We start from the raw sequence: 19669 nt of genomic DNA on the forward strand, positions 1-19669 counted from the left end.
GCGAAGGATCCGAAGATTTAGATTACCGGCCGCCTTTGCGACCGCCTGCCATACTAATTCTAGCCCCGTACGGTCTCACAATCGCTTCCTGGGAGAAGTGCATAGTCTTTTGTACCCGGTATGGTAACCGGCCAATCATCTGGCCCTAGATATCCGAGATACTTTGGGGCAAAGTGGATTTTGGGGGTTGGATAATCACGTTATCCGGGTGCGGGCTTATAACCCGCCTTGTAACTTGAGGTTGCATACCTGATTGTATGCAAGTAGGATACATTCACCGCAAAATGTAGCATACAATCAACGTTTTACGCCCGATCCGCGTGGAACTTTCACCAACTATTATCTACCCATTTATCTCCACACGCTGAAGCTTTCACCATGCTCGACCATGTTGATATCCTGTGGAAGTGTAATGACTGATTCCATCGCCAGATCCCTACGGCCAATCAACGGGCTTACATAATTATGGCCTACGATCTAAGGCACGCACGGGATATGTCAAGTGCCGGCCTTAGACTTATATACTTATGGCGGCAAGCGCGCACTCCGGAAAACTAGAGTTTTCATTTTTACAGCCCCGTTCCGATAAGGCACCTGACCGGTGCCTGTCTTCATGTATATAGAGCGAAGCTCTAACGAAGACTTTGAAAGGGCAAGCGATTATTCTCGTACAATCCTACATTTCTTGCTGAGAGACTACTTAGCAGATCCGGTCATACAATCTCCATAGTAATCGCTAGGTACTTCAAGCTTCCCGTAACCTAAACCCACATTCGGACCATCGCTCCCCCTGCCAGACCCCGTCTAGGACCTGACCTCTTTACAGGAAGCATAGGAAAGTCAATGAGTTTTCTGGTAAGATAGTTTTGTTGGGGTGCATCGGAAGCTAAGGCTGTGGTCTATCCGTAGCTAGATAGAGACAGTGTTTGTTTAGTTATACATTCCATACATTATTCAACGGATTTCCATTCACTTCCACCATTTGACTCCATCGTTCCAGTTTAGGTATTATATATCACCTACAACGATAGCATAATGAGCACCATTCCATCCCAGAATAACATATTTTACACGACTGGTGGATTTCCCCGTTGTGGTATGCCGTGAATGCCAGTATGGTGTTACGGGCTAGTCCCGCCTAATGCGCACTGTAAGGGCATATTAAAATAGAAAACATAACATGAAGAAAAGAAGGAGAGAAAACAACAAGATTCTCAGCTCGTACTGTGAAGGCTCAAACAATAATCATATTAGCAGCTAGAATCGAGAAAACTAAGCATAGGGAAGGAAAGAAAGAAACAGGAACATGAGGCTATTCCCCAGTCGCTATATCCGTGGCATGCTCACGTGACAGTAATAACCCTCTTCCCGCAGCCTTACCCGCGTGCTCTGGATTCACGTGGTCGGGACTACGTTTCTCCGTCTCCGCAACCGCGCGAACGTCAAACCGCACTTGCTTCCGAATAACTTCACGTCCGGCCGTCACACCGGATGCATTTCCCAAGGGTGTTATCCTTAGGTGTCATGCTCAGCGCCTGTCCGATACTCGGGAATATCTTCACGTCTCGCACGTTCTCGGTGAGGGCTTGACTGCCCGAACCTATTTCATATGAGGTCAGCTCATAACAAGGATCTTTGAGTCAAATTTGAGATGCAAAGTCTCTATATTCGTTGAATCGTTGTCTTAGTCTACTTATGAAGTTATGACTGTGTTTCCCTTACGGCTGAAACTATAGGTACACCTAGGCCTGTTTAGCGAAACCGACCCGGGGATGTCCGGTAGTGCCACCGTCAAAAATAACGTACTGGGTCTTAAGGAATGTAGTACCGAGAATATTGTAGCCCGGGTGTAGGCTGCGCTGGATACCACCAAAGCAAACGTTACCACCAAGGTGAGTATACCTGATGTATTCAGGCGGAACGACAGCCTCATATGCACCAACCTTAAGACTGAAGGAAGGAATATCTTCCCTGCAATCAAAGACCCATCCACCATGCTCATAAGCATAATAAGCTGTGGTAATATGGGTGTAGTACCTGCCAATAATATAGTCCTCAAGGAGGAGAAGAGAAGTACAAGTATCAAGTATAACATAGAAGGGATAAAAAACAGAATAAACAGAACCAACAGAGAATCCATCCAAGGAAATATTCCAGAATCCTTGACTACGATCAACACCTATATAGCTGATCTGCCCAGTGTATTTGTGGGGGTCAATGTAGCCAAAATCGAAGCTACCAGGGGTTAGATGCCTGAGATAAGCTGCGAAGACTGGTATATCAAGGGTCGCCTTAACATTTTCAAAAAAAGTAAGCTGTGGTATAGGTTGTACCTTATTCAACTCAAGGAAGCCAAATCCCATTATACCATCTGTTACATACTTTGTAACCATCTCTGATGCAATAAGAGAGTCAGCTATCTCAATAGCCTGGTTAGAGCACCTAATATTGCCGACCATAACTTCATCTTTATATACCGTGCCTCCAACGGCGGTGCCATCAGCATATGTAACATGCCAGTAATAATTTGGCAGCAATATACCAGTGCTAGGATTATAGACACGAGATCCAGCATAAGGGGTGGCACTAGTCTTAACCCAGCTATATCAGTTAGTATGTATACTTATATAGAGAATAAAGATAAATATATACAAGTCAGAAGAACCAGTATCAAAGCTAACCAATAACTCGTCATTACCAACTTTAATGGGAGAAAGGTATGTAACATCAGTAAGATAGGGATTAGCGAAAACAGAGTCAGCCACATCAGGGTTACCAGACCTAGCAGCTAAGGTGATATAATCAGGAATATGAACACCATATTTAGTATGAGCCCTGGCGTATATAGCGGCTGGGTGGACACGAGAAATATTAATAGGAACTTGGTTGATCGAGAAACGATTACTAAAGGTGGAGGTAGAAGCAGCGAGGGCTAAGAGAGCCAAAGCACATATAATAGTCTTAGAGTTAGAGTTAACCATTTTAACAGAGATGAGATTAAAACTGTTATAATAACGAAAAGAAAAACCCAATTAATTAAGTAACCGTAACTTGATCTTTATACCTTTTAATGTTGATCCTGACTCCCGAGGATAATCTACTCTTTGCCGTCGGCTATGGAAGTAATAGTGGAGTGTCTCTTTCAGACCATGTCACCATTGCTAGAGGTACATGTGTGATAGTTGGTTCCCAAGGAGGCGTTCATTAAAGCGATCACTATAGGTAGGTATTGCCGGGCGGTGAGTAGAGCTGACTGTGAACCGGTTAGGTTTAACCTTTAACCAGAACCCAACACGAACCTAACCTTTTATTAGAGCTGGCACTGGGCCGGGTTGGTTGGGTTTTGGCTTGCAAGACTGGGTTGGGTCGAAGAATATAACCCAACCCAATAACCAGAACCCGACCCAACATAAAAGGTTGGGTTGGGTTCTAGTTAGGTTCTAGTTAAACCCAACCCACAGCCAGCTCTACTATGTAAATAATTAAATATCAAGTTAAGTCCACAATTGCCCTTTCACTCTCATACCTAGGGTAATATTATTATTAGCATCTGTGTCAAAATGGTTAATTGTAAGACTATCATCTCTGCTCTAGTCCTCTTGGTCCTTGCTACTGCTTCCCCTTTCCCTACTAATACCAGCTTCTCTATCAGACAGGTTGCTGTTAAAGCTCTATATAATATAGCCTTAGCAACCAGGTCCGATTGGACCGACTCCGCTATCGCTGCTCCGTTTAAACATGATATCGTATACCTTACTCCTATTAAAGTTGGTACTAGTAACTTGCAAGTTGTCCTTGACACTGCTTCTGGTAATCTATAGACCTATACTGCTGAAACCCCTTATGTTGAATCCTACGCTACTTATAACCCTGCAAGTGGCAGATTGATGAAGGATTATTACTGGAAGTCTATAAACGGAAGAGGCGTCGTTTTCCAAGGTCGAGTGCATCGGGATACAGTTTGTATAGGTCAGCATCTTACCTATCACGACCAGGCTGTTCAGGTTGTTGATGTTGTTGAACCCATCACACAGGCGCTCAATCCTAACAGACCATATGATGGTATTTTTGGATTAGCTTTCTCTACATTGAATACTATTTATCCTATAAAGCAGCAAACCTTCTTTGATAATATTAAGAGCCGACTTAATGCCCCCCTCTTTGCTGCATATCTTAAGCATGAGGCACCTGGTATGTTTGACTTTGGTTGGATTGATCCTAAGAAGTTTAAGGGGCCGCTTGTCTGGACGAATGTTGATGCTAGCCGGGGACTATGGAATATTTCCGTTGATGGATATAGTATTGACGGCGATTCCTCTAGTTCTATCCCTTTCTATGCTGCTATCGACACTGGTACCTCCCTTATTCTCCTTCCGGAGAGCATTATCCAAGCATACTACAAAAAGATTACTGGTTCCTATAAATATTATGCAACGGGTGGATACTACTTCCCGTGCACTATGACTACTATCATTCCTGACTTTAGGGTTAACATTGGTGAACATACCGCCGTTGTTCCTGGTGAATTCATGGTGTATTATCGCAATACTACCCATTGCTATGGTAGTCTCCAACCCAGTCCTAGACCCGACGTCAATTATCTCGGCGCTGCCTTCATTAAGAGCCAGTATATTATTTTCCATCACCACCCCGCAGGTCCCCGGATCGGTATCGCTACCCAGGCCTAACGTTTGCGTTGAGTAAGAGCGTAGCAGGGGAGGACTGTAATTTGGATGGGATACAGAGTCCTGTACTCTATAGCTAATTGCTCGCAACCTAGGGAGCATTTACAACCCCATTAATTAACTAGCGTGACGAAGAAGTGGAGACGTAAGGACTTCAGACTAGTACTATAGTTAGAGGAAAGGTATGTGTTGGTTTAACTACGGTCCGTATCACGAAGCATAGACGGTAGTAAGGGCGATCCAACAACCCTACGGGGTGAGCCTGCTTATAAGCACGAATTCGTATGTATTATAATGACTGTCCCCCAGAAACGTAGGGGGATGGGGTGCTGAGAAATAAAGTGGGAACGTGTAACGTATCGTATTCTGTGTGTCTTGTGTGTCTATCTGAAGGGAAACTATTGGACATAGGTTGCCATACATAATTATGTGCAAGACTGTGGACGCTAATTTAGTAAGCAGTTCTCTTGGCAAATCCTTGTGATGAGGACCGGTTGATATCCAATGAGAGCAGCCGATTGGATTTATGCGCTGCAACAACCGCATCCGGGATAGCTGTAAAATATCGTCTGTCACACCCCTTCAGCGCATATACCACGATATCAGAAATGAAACAAAAGAAAGCACGGTTTGGCAGTCTGTATAGAAAGCTTAGTGTAGTAAAACGGGCCGCAGGTTAGATATTTGTGGAGGAAGATCAGTTTGAAATATTGGCCTGGGAAATCCGGCTTGAGATGTCAACTAGCCCGAGCTGCTCAATAAAGCGTGCGTGCTTCTCAGCGAGGAGAGGCTTTGTCAGGCCGTCTGCAGGCATCGAATTGGTGTCGACCCAACGGATATTGATTTCCTTGTTCTTCACCTTTTCACGGAGCCAGTGATTGTGAATATCAACGTGGCGAAGGCGAGTTTGGATAGCTTCATGCTTTATCATCGCTCTCACGGTCTGGCGGTTATCACACTCGATAGTGATAGGTCCCTGCTCGGGGTCGAATTCGATAGCTTCGAAGAAACGTAGCCACCAGAGGAGTTGCTTCGCTGCCTCGGATAGAGCAAGTAGTTCGGCCTCAGTGGTCGACGTTGACACTGTTTTTTGCTTCTTTGCTGACCAGTCGATTGGTCCTCCAAAGAGCTTAAAGATAAATCCTCCAGAGCTTCGTCGATCTGGGTTATCGGCAAAGGAGGCATCGCTTGCTGCCTGTACGGCGTCTTCGATATCTTTTCTTTTGTAACAAACCGCAAGGAAGCGCGTTTTATAGAGGTAAAGAATAACTCGATCGATTGCCTGCATGTGCGCTGGACTCGGGTTCTGCATAAATTCACTCAATTTTGCAGCAACAAAGGCGACATCAGGTCTTGTGATAATAGCAACGTAAATAACGGATCCAACTTTCTGTTGATACAGCTTGATCTCGGCTTTTGATGCTTGGTCGTCATATTTGATAAATTTCATGGTTGGGGAGCATGGCGTTGATGGCCTCTTGCTCGTATCCAAATTGTAACGCTTTGCCACCTCTTCGATATATGAATCCTGGCAGAGGTAAGACGCTTCATCTTCTTTATCTCGGATGACTCGGGTTCCAAGGAACCAGCTTAGGTCCCCCATAGCTCTGGCAGGATATTTGTTCATGAGTCTATCCCAAAGCTCCTTTGCAAGCGCTTCTTGCTCAGGGCGGAAGAGCGTAACGACGTCATCAACGTAAAAGAATAAGATTATGCCGTCCTTATTCTTGAAGAGGCAGACTTCTTCTGATATCTGCTTAAAACCGAGCTGAATGAGGGTTGCGGTGAATTCCTGTTGCCATAATAACGGCAATTGCTTCAACCCATACAAAGCCTTCCTCAGACGGAGCCAGATATCAGGGTCTCCTTTCACGCCTTGTGGCATCCTTATAAAATAGCCGTTTTTGTCGATTCCTGCGTTCAAATATGCTGTAATCATATCATGTTGCCACATCACGTATCCAAAGGCAGTGGCGAGGGCTATCAACGCCCGTATTGCTTTTGAGCTAATCGTCGCTGAATATGTGTCATCCCAGCTCATTTGCAAATCGCCTCGGATAACTAGTCGTGCTTTATATCGTAGCAGGAAGCCGGCGCTGTCGAGTTTGTATGTAAAAACCCATCTTGTGCCTAGAAGCTCGTAGTCCTCTTGTTGTAAGGCTTCTTCCCAGTGGACCTCTTCGAACGTATCCATATCAACCAAGGAGTCATATTCTGCATATCCAGCTTTGGTGAAGCCTTGTCGGTGTGCTTCTGGCAACTTCAGCATCTCCTGCCACGTTTGAGGCTCTCGGGGGAGGTTATCGCGGTGTAGTCGCACTTCCGGAGTCAATTTTCGCTCGTCTTGGAGGGCCCTGCCTAGGGTGAAGGCCCAGGTAAAATAGATATCCGCATCTCTGTGCTTTGGAGCGCGTCGGCTCCTTTTTCCAGAGATAATATTATTCTCTGAAAAGCTTGCTGATATCTCATTTGCGCGAGGTGGTTGGTCGTCTGGCTCATGTGCGGCTTCAAATTGAAGTTGTTCGCTTGCTTCGGCATCAAAATCACGTAATTCAAGCGAGGGGTTGGACTCTGGTGTGAGGAGTCGCACAGATTCTCGCTCTTCAGCGTTCACACCTAGACGTTCGATAGTCATAGGTGTCGAGTACCTTTCCACTGAGTTTGTATGAGAGTTGACTTCCTGGCTATGTTCCGTTCCTGGTGACGATGGTGTTGGGAGACGCGTTGCCCCGTTGTCGAACGGTGCCTCGTTCGTGGGCTCTGAGGTAAGCTCATCTTGGGTATCAAGCTTGTTATTAAGCTTATTTTGAGTATTAAGCTTATCTTTAAGCTTATTTAGACGACCTTGGGCCTGCACCCCTTGAAAATCCGGTGCTTCTTGCTCGCAAGCGCGGTTCTCTTCCATCTTTTGGAAAATATCGTCATCTGAGTCCTCGCTAACAGGTGCTCGCGTTGTGATAGTGTCAACCCGATAGTCCTCTTCCTCGATCGCCTTACGTATACGGATTTTTACCGGTTTTGTGGGATCAAAGAAGGCATCCTCATCGAATTCGACGTCTCTCGCACGTATGACTGAGCGCTCCTCTGGGATCCAGATTTTGAAGATATTTGAGGCATCATATCCGACAAGATAGCCAATTTCTGCTCTTGGTGCCATCTTTTGCAACCGTGGGATCTGCGTTGACGGAATCTTTCGATATGCTTTGCAGCCAAATATCTTGATATGGCCTAGGTTTGGTGTCATGCTTTTCTCAAGCCTTGTGATGCTTTGGATGAGCTCATAAGGCGTCTTCCATCCAAGCTTCTTCTTTGGGAGTCTCTGAAGCAAATAGACTATATGATCGATAGCTAGAGGCCACAAATTTTCTGGTAAGTTAGCCTCGGTAAGGATCGTTCTTGCCATGGCGATTATCACCCCCCCAGAACGCTCCGCAGGGCCATTTTGTTGAGGAGAATATGGTGCTGATTGATGAAGCTGTATTCCCTCGTTCCGGATATGCGCTATAAACATCTCGTTGAGTGACCGTTCACCATCTGTGTGAAATACCTTTATCTTAAGGCCTTGCCGGGCCTTCTCTTTTTCGAAGTCTATAACTGCGCTCGATAGCACTCTTTTTGAATGAACGTGGACTGCCTCGTGGTCGCCAGACTGCAGACAATAAAAGTGTATACACCATTTCATGCCGTCCCATGATTCCGACATTGGAATGATATCAAAGTGGGCTATCTCCCATGGCGCGGAGCCAGTTGCCATTGGCCTCCTAGAGATTTGTTGCTTTGCTGTTGATATCTTGCAGCTCTCACAAATTGGCCGGGTTGTTGTATCAACCTCAGCGCCGGTGACGCTATCTTTGAGATGGTTAATCACCTCATCATTTGGGTGGCCTAATCTCTTGTGCCACCTCTCAAGTGAAGCCTTTGAGCAAGGCTCTTCTGTTGAGAATCTTACTTTCTTCAACACATATGCTGTTGATCGCTTTGGGGCATTATATTCAATAACTGCCTGGTCGTTGATTGGCTGAAGGGTCGCAATCACGTGATATCCTCCGTTTCTCGAATATAGGATATTCTTTTCCTCATCCTTGAAGACACCTGAGCGGTTAAGCGCCTTCCCAGAGACTAGCGATACTGGGCCCTCAGGGCAATATAGAGCATTCCGGATCCTCAACTGCTGAGATTTTTCCTTATCCCCTGGTGCAGTCGCCCATACAATCATCGTGCCTCGTCCCTGAGCCCAAAGATGGCCTCCGAAGCCTCTGATACGGATCCTTTCCGGCACAAAATCCTCTATGCGGTCAAAGTTGTTGGAGATGCTCTCCGTGGCGCCACCGTCGTGAATAACGCTATCCACCAACGGGTCCTCATCACCGGAAGTTGTGAAAACGGCGTTGATATTGACTGGCGGGCGTCCTTGCTTCTTATGTTGATCGATGAAGTCTTTCAAGCCCTTTCTCGATGCGGCCAGTTCAGCAATTTTCTTGACGATATTGGGATCTGGGGTCCAGTTATCCTCACGAATCTGTTCGTTTAGATATGGGCATTTTTCCCAGCGTTCGTGGACCGATTTCAGCTCTCCGCACCAGCACTTCTTCGCCTTATTGTTATTCCGGTTTTGGCTGTTGAAGTTGCCTTGATTTGAGTCATTTGAGTTGGCATTATTGCCTCCCAACGTGGCATATACACTTGTGCCGCGTTCAGCTCTTGTGAAGTCTTCAAATTTGGTGACAAGCTCAATAAAGGACTTCTCTCTGTCGTTGGAAACAGCCTCATACCATGTGCTGTAGAAAGTCTCATTTACTCTCCGAATCGTGTGCATAAACTCCATCATCGCGAATTTTTCATCTGAGCCGTTTCCGGGAAGTTGATATTGGCGTGCTCGGTTATACGTCTCTATCCAACTTTTTATCCATGCGTTGAATTGCTTCTTTCCCGCCGGTCCAGCTTTTAACGTCGTCCACTCGTTCCAGATATCAAAGCGCTCTCGGCTCGCATCGGGTTTATAACGTTTTTGAAGCTCGGATAGGATATCGTATACGTTCGATTTTTTATTCACGAGAAGGTACGCCGAGGAGTCGATCGTTCGGAAAATATACGCTCGGATTGAAGCAATATTTGCTTCCTTGATATCATGCTTCGCGAGGGCTCGTTTGTGCATATCTCGTCGATATTGAAAATCCTCGGAGGTCTCATTTATCTCTTTCTTTGGAGCTGCAGGTTCAGTGAGCTCCTTCTTTTCAAAGTCTTTGAGGTCTGGATTAATATAATCCCAGACTTCGGTTCCAAGAGCCTTGCTCTCGATTGGTCGCAGCCATCTCTCCCAGTCTGATTTACTGGAGAGAATGGTTTGATTCTTATCTTCGGAAGACATCCTGTATAGCTTCACGAAGGGCACAATAAGAATCAGGTTAACGTCCACTCTCTGGAGTCCTAGGATCGGTTGTTTTTGGGTGTCAAGTTATGGAAGGCTTCCGCGCAAGGGTCCACGAGCACGCGTTTCTGTAGGCTGCTCTCCTGCCGTTTCTGTAAGCCGGTCTGTTTCCGAATAACCTCAATATTACCCCTTTTGCAACTCCCTACGGGACATGCTACCATGAGAAATAAAGTGGGAACGTGTAACGTATCGTATTCTGTGTGTCTTGTGTGTCTATCTGAAGGGAAACTATTGGACATAGGTTGCCATACATAATTATGTGCAAGACTGTGGACGCTAATTTAGTAAGCAGTTCTCTTGGCAAATCCTTGTGATGAGGACCGGTTGATATCCAATGAGAGCAGCCGATTGGATTTATGCGCTGCAACAACCGCATCCGGGATAGCTGTAAAATATCGTCTGTCAGTATGGCACACCTATGCCAGTTACTTTCATTCGATTAGACACACTTGAATACAATATAATACGCGTGCCCGCTCGATTTCTCAGCTGGTTGAAATATGAGAAATCGAGTGGGAACGCGTATTGTATTGTATTCAAGTGTGTCTAATCGAATGAAAGTAACTGGCATAGGTGTGCCATACATAAAACAGTGCAGGATTGTGTGCGCTAATTTAGTAAGGAGCATTCTTGGCAAATCCTTATAGCAAGGAAAGCTAGCTATCCAATGAGAGCAGCCGAGTGGATTTATGCGCTGCAATCACCATATCCGGGATAGCCGTAAAGTAATCCTGTCAAAATATCAATCACGGTTTGTTACCGGACTGGACCTAGGGTATCTACTAATAATAAAATTGTGGCGCATTTTTCTCAATTAATAAGAAATTAAGAATAAATAGGTCCAAGCGCACTAAATGCCTTGACTACTAGTCTCATTATCCTGGTTATACCACACATCATCTTACGACCTCAGGGTGTTGGCAGGAAATTGGATGCTCACGGTCCTCCCTGCAGTAGTCAATGTATCCAACATTGGACTATTATGAGGTTACAGTGCATATGTGCTTGGCCGATTTGGATGGAGCGGCTGAGAGTCATTGTTGAATGTTTTCTCGCCTGCTTTTGCCTCCACGAGGGCTATTCGCAAGATAATATAACGAGAGTACTACAGCTCAGAGTAGCCTTGCAGAAGGTGAAAGAAAAAGTCTCTTTGGTTCTAAACTCTCCTGTTATCCTTATAGTCATCGTTGCTTGATACATGGTCACAATGGTATTACATCAACGGCCTCTTTTTATTCTATTTGCTATTCTATTTTCCAGCCTGTATAGCCTGTGTATCGCGGCTGAATCATTACAAAATGACGATATCTACCCTGGGCACTCCCACTCTCTTAGTCCTGGGAGTTTGTTAAGACGAGATGATAGTCATACCTGCAACGAGACCTCACCTTGTGACAATGGAGCCTGCTGCGGCAAGTCTAGCTTCTGTAGGTATAGTTCCACATACTGTGGTACATCTAGAATATCCCCCAATGATGTGTGTTAGAGTAATTACGATGCCCACGCCGAGTGTGGAAAGGATTCAATCTCTAGCAATGCAACCTGTCTGTTGAATGTCTGTTGCAGTTAGTATGGTTTCTGTGGGACCACAGATGAGTTTTGTGGAGCTGGCTGCCAAAATGGGTGTAATATACCCAGCTCGGGAGCAACGAACAGCAACACGCAGAACAGAATTATCGGCTACTATAAGTCTTGGGCAAATGGAAAACAATGCATGGGCATGAATATCAACCAAATTCTAGTCGAGAGTTTGACTCATCTGAACTGTACGTTGCTTGCGTATGATGCTCCTGGATTTTTTTTAATTCCGTATATTTCTGCCACGGGGACCAACTGAATGAGCTGTGATAAACTATAGATGCGTTTGGATATATCACCCCAGAAACGTATAAGATTGGCGTAATGCCCGGTGTAGATGCCTCGACTTTTTCTGATTTCACAGCCTTGAAGTCCAAGAATAGTGACCTAAAGGTAAGTATCTCTCTTGGAGGCTGGAACTTTAACGACAACGACACCACCACCCAGCCGGTGTTTGGAGATATGGTATCTACGCATGATAAGCGGTAGACATTCATTACCCATCTTCTCGCGTTTATGCGGCACTATGGCTTCGACGGCGTGGATTTCGACTGGGAGTACCCCGGAGCGACTGACCGGCAACCTAATGAGTTGAATTCTGCCGAAGATGGCGCGAACTATATTCTACTCATGCAGGACATCCAAGCGGCTTTCGATCTTCAACCGGAAAGTTTGGTGCTTTCCTTTACCGCTCCAACTTCGTATTGGTCGGTTTCCCTTCCTGCACCCGGTATTACCTCCCAAAAAGAGATACTGACGGCGGTATAAAAGGTACCTCCGTTGGTTCGATATTGGCAAGATGGCCGAAGCAGCAGACTATATTAACTTCATGACATACGACCTCCATGGTGTATGGGACTCGAATAACCCCATCGGTAATCAAGTTCTTGCACACACTAATCTCACAGAGATCAAGGAAGCGCTTGAACTGCTGTGGCGTAATAACGTGCCTCCGGCGAAGGTTAACATAGGCCTGGCATTTTATTCACGAACCTTCCAGCTAAGCGATAAAACGTGTACTACCCCCGGATGCCCGTTTAAGGGGGGTGCTATTGCAGGCGCATGTACTCAAAACTCCGGAACTTTGTCCTATAGTGAGATCACGGATGTCCTGGCCTCCCAAAACATCACTCCCGTGTACGACGAGAAGGCTGGAATCAAGTACTTCACCTGGAACCAGGACCAGTGGGCTTCGTATGATGATGAGGAGACATTCCAACAGAAGATTGAATTCGCGAACGAGCAAGGTCTTGGAGGGCTTCTCATTTGGTCTGTGGATCAGGATGACCGCAACCTAGATGCTCTGAGGGGTGTTTTATACCCAGACGACGTCAAGGCAGAGAATGATATTGGCGATAATATAAGCTACTGGGAAAATCAACAGCCAGGCGCCTGCGAAACCACGAGCTGCGGCGGATCCTGTTCACCAGGTACTATTGAGATTACCACCGTGACGTGTCCATCCGGTGGGAAAAAGCCGCAAAAATTGTGTTGCCCCATTGCCTCTGCCCCAGATCCGAGTACTTGCACTTGGCGGGGTGGACCTGGTCTCTGCAATGGATAGTGCCACGGAGGAGAAGTGGCTTTAGCTTCCAGTAAAGACGGTGGTAATAGTCACTGTTCAGATGGTATGTAATCGAGCACACGACCGACGCTATTGTAAGCTGATTAAGGATATTATCTAGGGCGGCAATTTTACTGTTGTCCTATCCCCGAGGTAGCGGATGGCGCTGGGATCAATTATGGTTGGAAGGACAAATGCTCGGATGACCAGACTATCCTAACCTTTGCCGGTACATTTCTGGAAGATATCGCGCCTATCGCGGGTCTCGCGGGTTTGTTTGGACCGGACCTTGAGGATGCGCTTGACCAGTTAGATATTGATAATGAGAAGCAGTACTGCTGCGGAAAGGAAGAGGCAACGAACTGGAAAGACTGCTACTGGGCTGTAAGTCTCCATTCCCCAGCAACCGACGACGTTTGAGTGAGGTAAGATAGTAGACATGGCTCACTAGATTTTACTTACCAGGGAACGACCGGCAAGTTCCTTAACAGCTGCGACGATAACCATTGTAATACTGGGATTGAAGTGGAGTTGACAACAAGCTACTTCGGTGAAGGGGAGACGTGTGCTCCAATGTAAGTTGAGGAGGCAACTCAGTCAAGTCAAAGACCTTCCGTGCTTATGTACTGTAGGTATGAAAGACAGCGGGCGTTCTGCTGCACGCCTGCGAGTGGACAAAGTCTATTTCTGCCTGTTCCACTGGAATACCTCTTCCCGAATCCCCCCAGCTCCAACATCGCAGATCCGGTCTTCAATCTCGAAGTTGATGATACTTGGGGAACAGGAAATGCCGAGGGAGAAGACGAGCGGACCACGGCTTTTTCCACCCCAGCTTGTCATTCGTTGTATATTTCCTAGTGCTAGCTGCTCTGCTTTCCACATCCCATTACTAAGTCATCGGGTACGTATGCATATTTCATTTGTTGGCGTTTCGGCGTACTGTTTTCGCGTTGTTATCGTTGTTTTGAAGCTGGGGATACGTGTCGAGGTTTTCGGCTTGGTGTCGGCTGATTCAGCCAGCGCCAAGCCGGGAGCCTTGGCACTTCACTTCTTGTATGGTAGTACGCCCGCTGCCCAATTAGAAGGCGCCGCTGGCCTAGTAGCAGGCTTCGATTTGAGTATACACAATCAATCAATCAATCAATCAATCAATCCGACAATTGCCGGTAGCTTCCGTATACCTAGGTAGTCTAATCTATTAGTTATAATTTTATTAATCTTTTGAAGTTTTGACACCTATATAGATAAGTAGGACTTGATTGGAGATGTTACGAATCAACCTGCATGACGCTAAATTATACTATGACCAGAAAGGAAAGGTCACTTTAGATTTGCGAGCGTATGAACCATACGATGACAGAACCAGTGGAAGGATGTCAGGATGGGACACCTCGGTATGGAACACGCACCAAGTCACGTGAAGATACGAATCATATACCATTATTCGGATTGATAACGAATAGGGAAAACAACACGATATTATTGGAAGGATATCGTATACTTTATACTTGCTATTTCTAAAGTATACGATATACGATATACAGAACTAGGAGGACTGGATATATAAGGACGCTCATTCATCATCATGTATTTAGTTCTTCATAGCTCTTTAATCTAAGTCACTTGATATTAGACTTTGACAGTGAGAGTCAGCAAGGCATTCTAACTCGTACGGGCACCAGGCTGTACGGGGGATCTCTTCTATCTTAGTTACGCTCAGACTTCCAGATACCAGTTCGACTATTTTTACTTTGTTTACTCAAGCCACTCCATCGACGACAACTTAGGAACCTTTGTGTGGTTCAACCAAGCCTAGCGTACCTCGACACAACACTGTTTAACTAAGGTGGATCCAGGTCCGTGACAGGAGATCCTTTGATAGCCGTGTATATAACCGTGTGTGTCCCTGTGTGACTATGCCAGCAGTTAGTAGTCCTGGTTGGTTAGGTCTCATAAAGTAGATTAAGATAGATCAATATAGTAGGTAAGCTTTCCTTGGTAGAAGCATTAAGCACAGACAAATTATGAATAACAAAAATGAGATATAATATTACGGGTACTACATAGTAGCCGATATTAGATTATCCTTATGATTAGTAATTACATGTATAAATGTTAAGTCAAGTCCATACTTACCATCCTTTCCCTCTTATCCGCTAGATATTGTCATAATTAGCATCCATATCGAAATGGCTAATTCTAAGACTATTATCTCTGTTTTATTCCTATTAGCCCTTGCTACTGCTTCCGCTTTCCTTATAAATACAAACTTCTCTATTACACAGATTGCTGTTAAGGTTCCTGCTGTCCACCCAGCTGCAATATATGCCCAGATTTATACTAAGTTTGGTATTAGTGTTCCTGATCATATAGCCTTAGCAGCTAGATCTGGTTGGACTGACTCTGTGGCCGCTAATCCCTCTATAAATGATCTTATATACCTTACTCCTATTCAAATTGGTGATAATACCTTGCAAGTTTGTCTTGATACTGGCTCTGCTAATCTATGGGCCTATACTCCTCAAACCCCTAGTGTTGGATCTCATGCTACCTATAACCCCCAAACTGGTAGATTAATGCCAGGTTATGACTGGTTTAGTACAACTGGAGACCAAACTACTTTAAGAGGTCGTGTGTTCCAGGATTTAGTTAAGATTGGTCATCTTAGCTATCCTAACCAGGCTATTCAGGTTGTTGATATTATCACACCTCGATCAGCTATGTATAATCCTAACCAACCACAGGATGGCATTTTTGGATTAGCCTTCTCTTCCATGAATTGTGTTCGACCAACGAAGCAGAAGACCTTTTTTGCCAATATTAAGCGCTTCCTTAATGCCCCTCTCTTTGCTTTCTGCCTTAAGCATCGGACTCCTAGTACTATTGATTTTGGTTGGATTGATTCTAGGAAGTATAAAGGGCAGATTGTCTGGACGGATGTTAATAAGAGATATAGGTTTTGGAATATTTCCATTGATGGATTCAGTATTGGAAGAGATCCCTCTAGTTCTATCCCTTTCTCTGCTATTGTCGATACTGGTAGCAGCATTAACCTCTTACCAGAGTATATTGTCAATCAATACTATAAAAGGATTCCTGATTCCTATAAATCTACTCAACATGGCGGATATATCTTCCCGTGCACTCAGACGAGTATTATTCCTGACTTTAGCCTTAAGATTGGTCAATACATCGCTGTTACACCTGGGCAACTCTTGAAGTTTAGTAGCAATGGCACCCATTGCTTTGGTGGTATCCAATCCAGTCCTTTTTCCAGCCTCAATATACTCGGCGAAGTCTTCCTAAAGAACCAGTATGTGATTTTCTTTGACGACGACAGAAATGCCCGGATAGGTATCGCTCCCCAGGCCTAATGTTTGCGTTGCGTAAGAGCATAGCAGGAATTCTATATAGGCATTTCAGTCATATACATAACACCACGCTAACATAGTATTGAAAGGAAGGTAAGGTACTGAATAGTCCTTATTTTTCTCAATCTATCTATATATTTTTCTTTTCTCTTCGACTAGAATTAAGGGTGTTGTGGCTAAATCAACTTTAAAGATCTCATGTAACAATTTTTCCCATTTCGGCTAAACCCTCAGTACAGCATTAACTAGAATAAGAATAAACATTACATACCCTTTTACTCCATCATACCAGGCTTAATCATACTAATATTAGGCTGACCTCGGATTAGGGCATCATAAGCACGGAGTTACCTACGGACACTTCCTTCGTTGTTTTGATGTAGATAGGTGGTAGGAGACCGGCAGATCACTAAGCATAGGGAACAACGCTGGATAATCGAGTGCCTTTGGGGAGTGCCTTTGGGTCATTTCGACAACTCGACTGTCATTTCGGCAGTCAGTTCGACAACCAGTTAGGGATGGCGGACGCGATGGTGGAGGAGCCGGCAACAACAACGCGTTCGGGACGCGTGATAACACCCTCAACAAGGGCCCGAGAGGCCGCGGGCAGCGACAATATCAGCGCTGTTAGAACGTCCAAGAAATCAATGACCCAAGTGGAATTAACAGCGGTAAAGAAAGCCGCTAGCCTTATTGAGGAGAAACAGAACGGCAAAGACGGAAACAGGGACATACTTAAAAAGATAGGCCAGTACCTAGAAAGTATTTATCAAGAGGTCAAAGGACTGAAAGAAGTCCTTATTAAACAAGAGAGGATGATTAAAGAACAGTCCGAAATGATCCGGGGGCAGAGCAGCATAATTAAAGCACTGCAGATCTAGATAGAAGCTATCTAAAACCAGTCTGCAGATGAATGTAAGCACCTCCAGGAACAGCTAGATAATATCGCAAATGCCCCAGTCAAGGAAACATATACAGCTGTATTAGGCAGCCAACCTGGTCACCAGCAGGATGCGCCATTAGGACCTCCAGTGCCACCTACATTTGCCAATATATTATTTTGCACAATCGACACATCCCGCGTGGGAGAAGATGACAAAGTCAAGGCTTAGATAGCTAATGTTAGGCAGCTGATTGAAAAAGAGATACAGGGGAATAAGGAAATAAGGAACTGGTAATATACAGCAGTGATTAAAGACGCAAAGAATGCCGACCGAATCAAAGTCGTTTGCAGACACGAAGATGAGATCCAGCTTGTCAAGGAGGCAGCTCAAAAGCTAAAGATACCAGGATTGAGAGTACTACGAGACCAGCTTTACCCGGTCAAAATTGATAATACGAACCGGAAGGCAGTCCTGGATGCAGATAGGAACATCCTACTAGGAGCAGCCGAGGCCCTGGGAAAAAAAAATAATATCAACATTGCGAAGATCTCCTGGCTCAGTAAAAAGGACTCTAACAAAGTATATGGATCTATGGTGGTATATGTCATAAAAGGCACTGATGCTAAGCGCTTAATAGATAGCAACTACTTTGACATAGTAGGAGAATCTGCATACACTCGAATCTTTGAACCATAGATGGGACCTGCTCAATGTTTTAACTGTCAGGAGATAGGGTATAAGGCCTTTTCTTGTAAAAAGACTCAAACCTATACTAAATGTGTAAATAAGGGATATCACCATAGCACCTGCTAGGCTGCAATTCCGAAATTTGTTCCTTGCAGAGGACCACACGAATCATTTAGCAAAAACTGTCGAGTACGCCTTATACAATCTCATGTATAAATTACTTCGCGTACTGCAACTTAATATAGATAAAAGGGACACGATACAACAAAGCTTGATGAACGACAACGAAATTAGAGAGTACGGAGTGATAGCAATATCCGAGCCATACGCGCGGATAATTGAAAATTCAACTGTGACAAGCCCAATAGGACACAGCTTCTGGACTAAGATGATACCTATAGAGAGACATAATAGAAGATGGCCAATCCAGAGCATGCTATAGGTTCGGAGCGACATTAAGGCAGAACAGATCCTGGTAGAATCTCTAGATCTGATAGCTATAATACTACAACTGCTAGACTGGACAGTGTTAGTAGTCTTAGTCTATATAGAAGGGAATAACAAGGAAGCACTGACATCTATAACTAGGCTATTATATAGCCTAGTAGTAGATATACAGGGAAGAGATGGAATATGGATAGACATTTTAATTATGGGAGACTTCAACCGGTATAATCAACTTTGAGGCGGAGATCAAATATCTCCAGTAAGACAGGGGGAGGCTGATTCCTTAGTTGACTATATAACCGAGCACTTGCTCCACAGCCTTCTACTAAGAGGCACAAAGACATGGCATTTAGGGGATATGGAAACAACGATCGACTTAGTCTTAGTATCAACAGAGCTGGCCGAAGAGATAGTTAGATGCGGCATACATTACACAAACCATGGATCAGACCATCAAGCTATTAAAACAGAGTTTAATATATCAGTTCTAGATCGACCTGCCACCGAGAGACTGCTCTAGAAGAACGCGCCTTAGGCAGAAATCAGAGCTAGAGTCACTACTAGCTTGCAAACGGTTCCTTTAGATAGCTCAGTCCAGCTGTAGATGGATCGCTTTATAACAGTAGTTATAGAAGCAGTCTTAAAACTTACACCGAAGGCAAAGCCCTCACCATACGCTAAACGATAGTAGACGATGGATCTAACGCAGCTATACTATATATATATATACTGGAGAAATCAGGCTAGATCGCGGTATAGAGCAGGACGTGCAGTCTCTAAGCTCGAACAACGAGCACGAGAAGCGACAAAAGAGTATCATGACATAATCCGAAAACAGAAGAAAGCTCACTGGGAGGATTTCCTTGCTGATGATACTAATATATGGCAAGCTACTAAATATCTAAAACCAGGGGGTAGCTCATTTAGCGATAAGATACCACTATTAATAAAGCCAGATGGCTCTTCTACTAAAGGCAAAATGGAACAGGCTGAGGAGCTACTTGCCACGTTCTTCCTACCTC

General features: G+C 44.8%; 5 protein-coding genes across 5 annotated transcripts; 3 read left to right on the forward strand and 2 right to left on the reverse strand.

The window, feature by feature from the left end:
• Positions 1 to 1515: 1515 nt before the first annotated feature.
• EYB26_002360 (uncharacterized protein) lies at positions 1516 to 2981 on the reverse strand (the record flags this gene model as incomplete). The annotated part of the gene is made up of 3 exons (XM_054261665.1): positions 1516 to 1600; positions 1807 to 2601; positions 2653 to 2981. The coding sequence occupies 3 exons, from the start codon at positions 2979 to 2981 to the stop codon at positions 1516 to 1518; spliced, it is 1209 nt and encodes a 402-aa protein (XP_054117640.1).
• A 579-nt stretch (positions 2982 to 3560) lies between these two features.
• On the forward strand, positions 3561 to 4688 carry EYB26_002361 (uncharacterized protein; the record flags this gene model as incomplete). Its single annotated transcript, XM_054261666.1, has 2 exons — positions 3561 to 3767; positions 3822 to 4688. The coding sequence occupies 2 exons, from the start codon at positions 3561 to 3563 to the stop codon at positions 4686 to 4688; spliced, it is 1074 nt and encodes a 357-aa protein (XP_054117641.1).
• Positions 4689 to 5382: 694 nt separating this feature from the next.
• EYB26_002362 (uncharacterized protein) lies at positions 5383 to 10053 on the reverse strand (the record flags this gene model as incomplete). Its single annotated transcript, XM_054261667.1, has 1 exon — positions 5383 to 6312. One exon carries the CDS (start codon positions 6310 to 6312, stop codon positions 5383 to 5385), a length of 930 nt encoding a protein of 309 aa, XP_054117642.1.
• A 1783-nt stretch (positions 10054 to 11836) lies between these two features.
• Positions 11837 to 14116, forward strand: EYB26_002363 (uncharacterized protein; the record flags this gene model as incomplete). Its single annotated transcript, XM_054261668.1, has 8 exons — positions 11837 to 11882; positions 11975 to 12087; positions 12184 to 12401; positions 12466 to 13214; positions 13284 to 13322; positions 13380 to 13642; positions 13724 to 13833; positions 13891 to 14116. The coding sequence occupies 8 exons, from the start codon at positions 11837 to 11839 to the stop codon at positions 14114 to 14116; spliced, it is 1764 nt and encodes a 587-aa protein (XP_054117643.1).
• Positions 14117 to 15447: 1331 nt separating this feature from the next.
• EYB26_002364 (uncharacterized protein) lies at positions 15448 to 16632 on the forward strand (the record flags this gene model as incomplete). Its single annotated transcript, XM_054261669.1, has 1 exon — positions 15448 to 16632. The coding sequence occupies one exon, from the start codon at positions 15448 to 15450 to the stop codon at positions 16630 to 16632; it is 1185 nt and encodes a 394-aa protein (XP_054117644.1).
• Positions 16633 to 19669: the final 3037 nt, after the last annotated feature.

The sequence above is a fragment of the Talaromyces marneffei genome, chromosome 2 (assembly GCF_009556855.1).
Source record: "Talaromyces marneffei chromosome 2, complete sequence".
In the NCBI taxonomy this organism is placed as follows: domain Eukaryota; kingdom Fungi; phylum Ascomycota; class Eurotiomycetes; order Eurotiales; family Trichocomaceae; genus Talaromyces; species Talaromyces marneffei.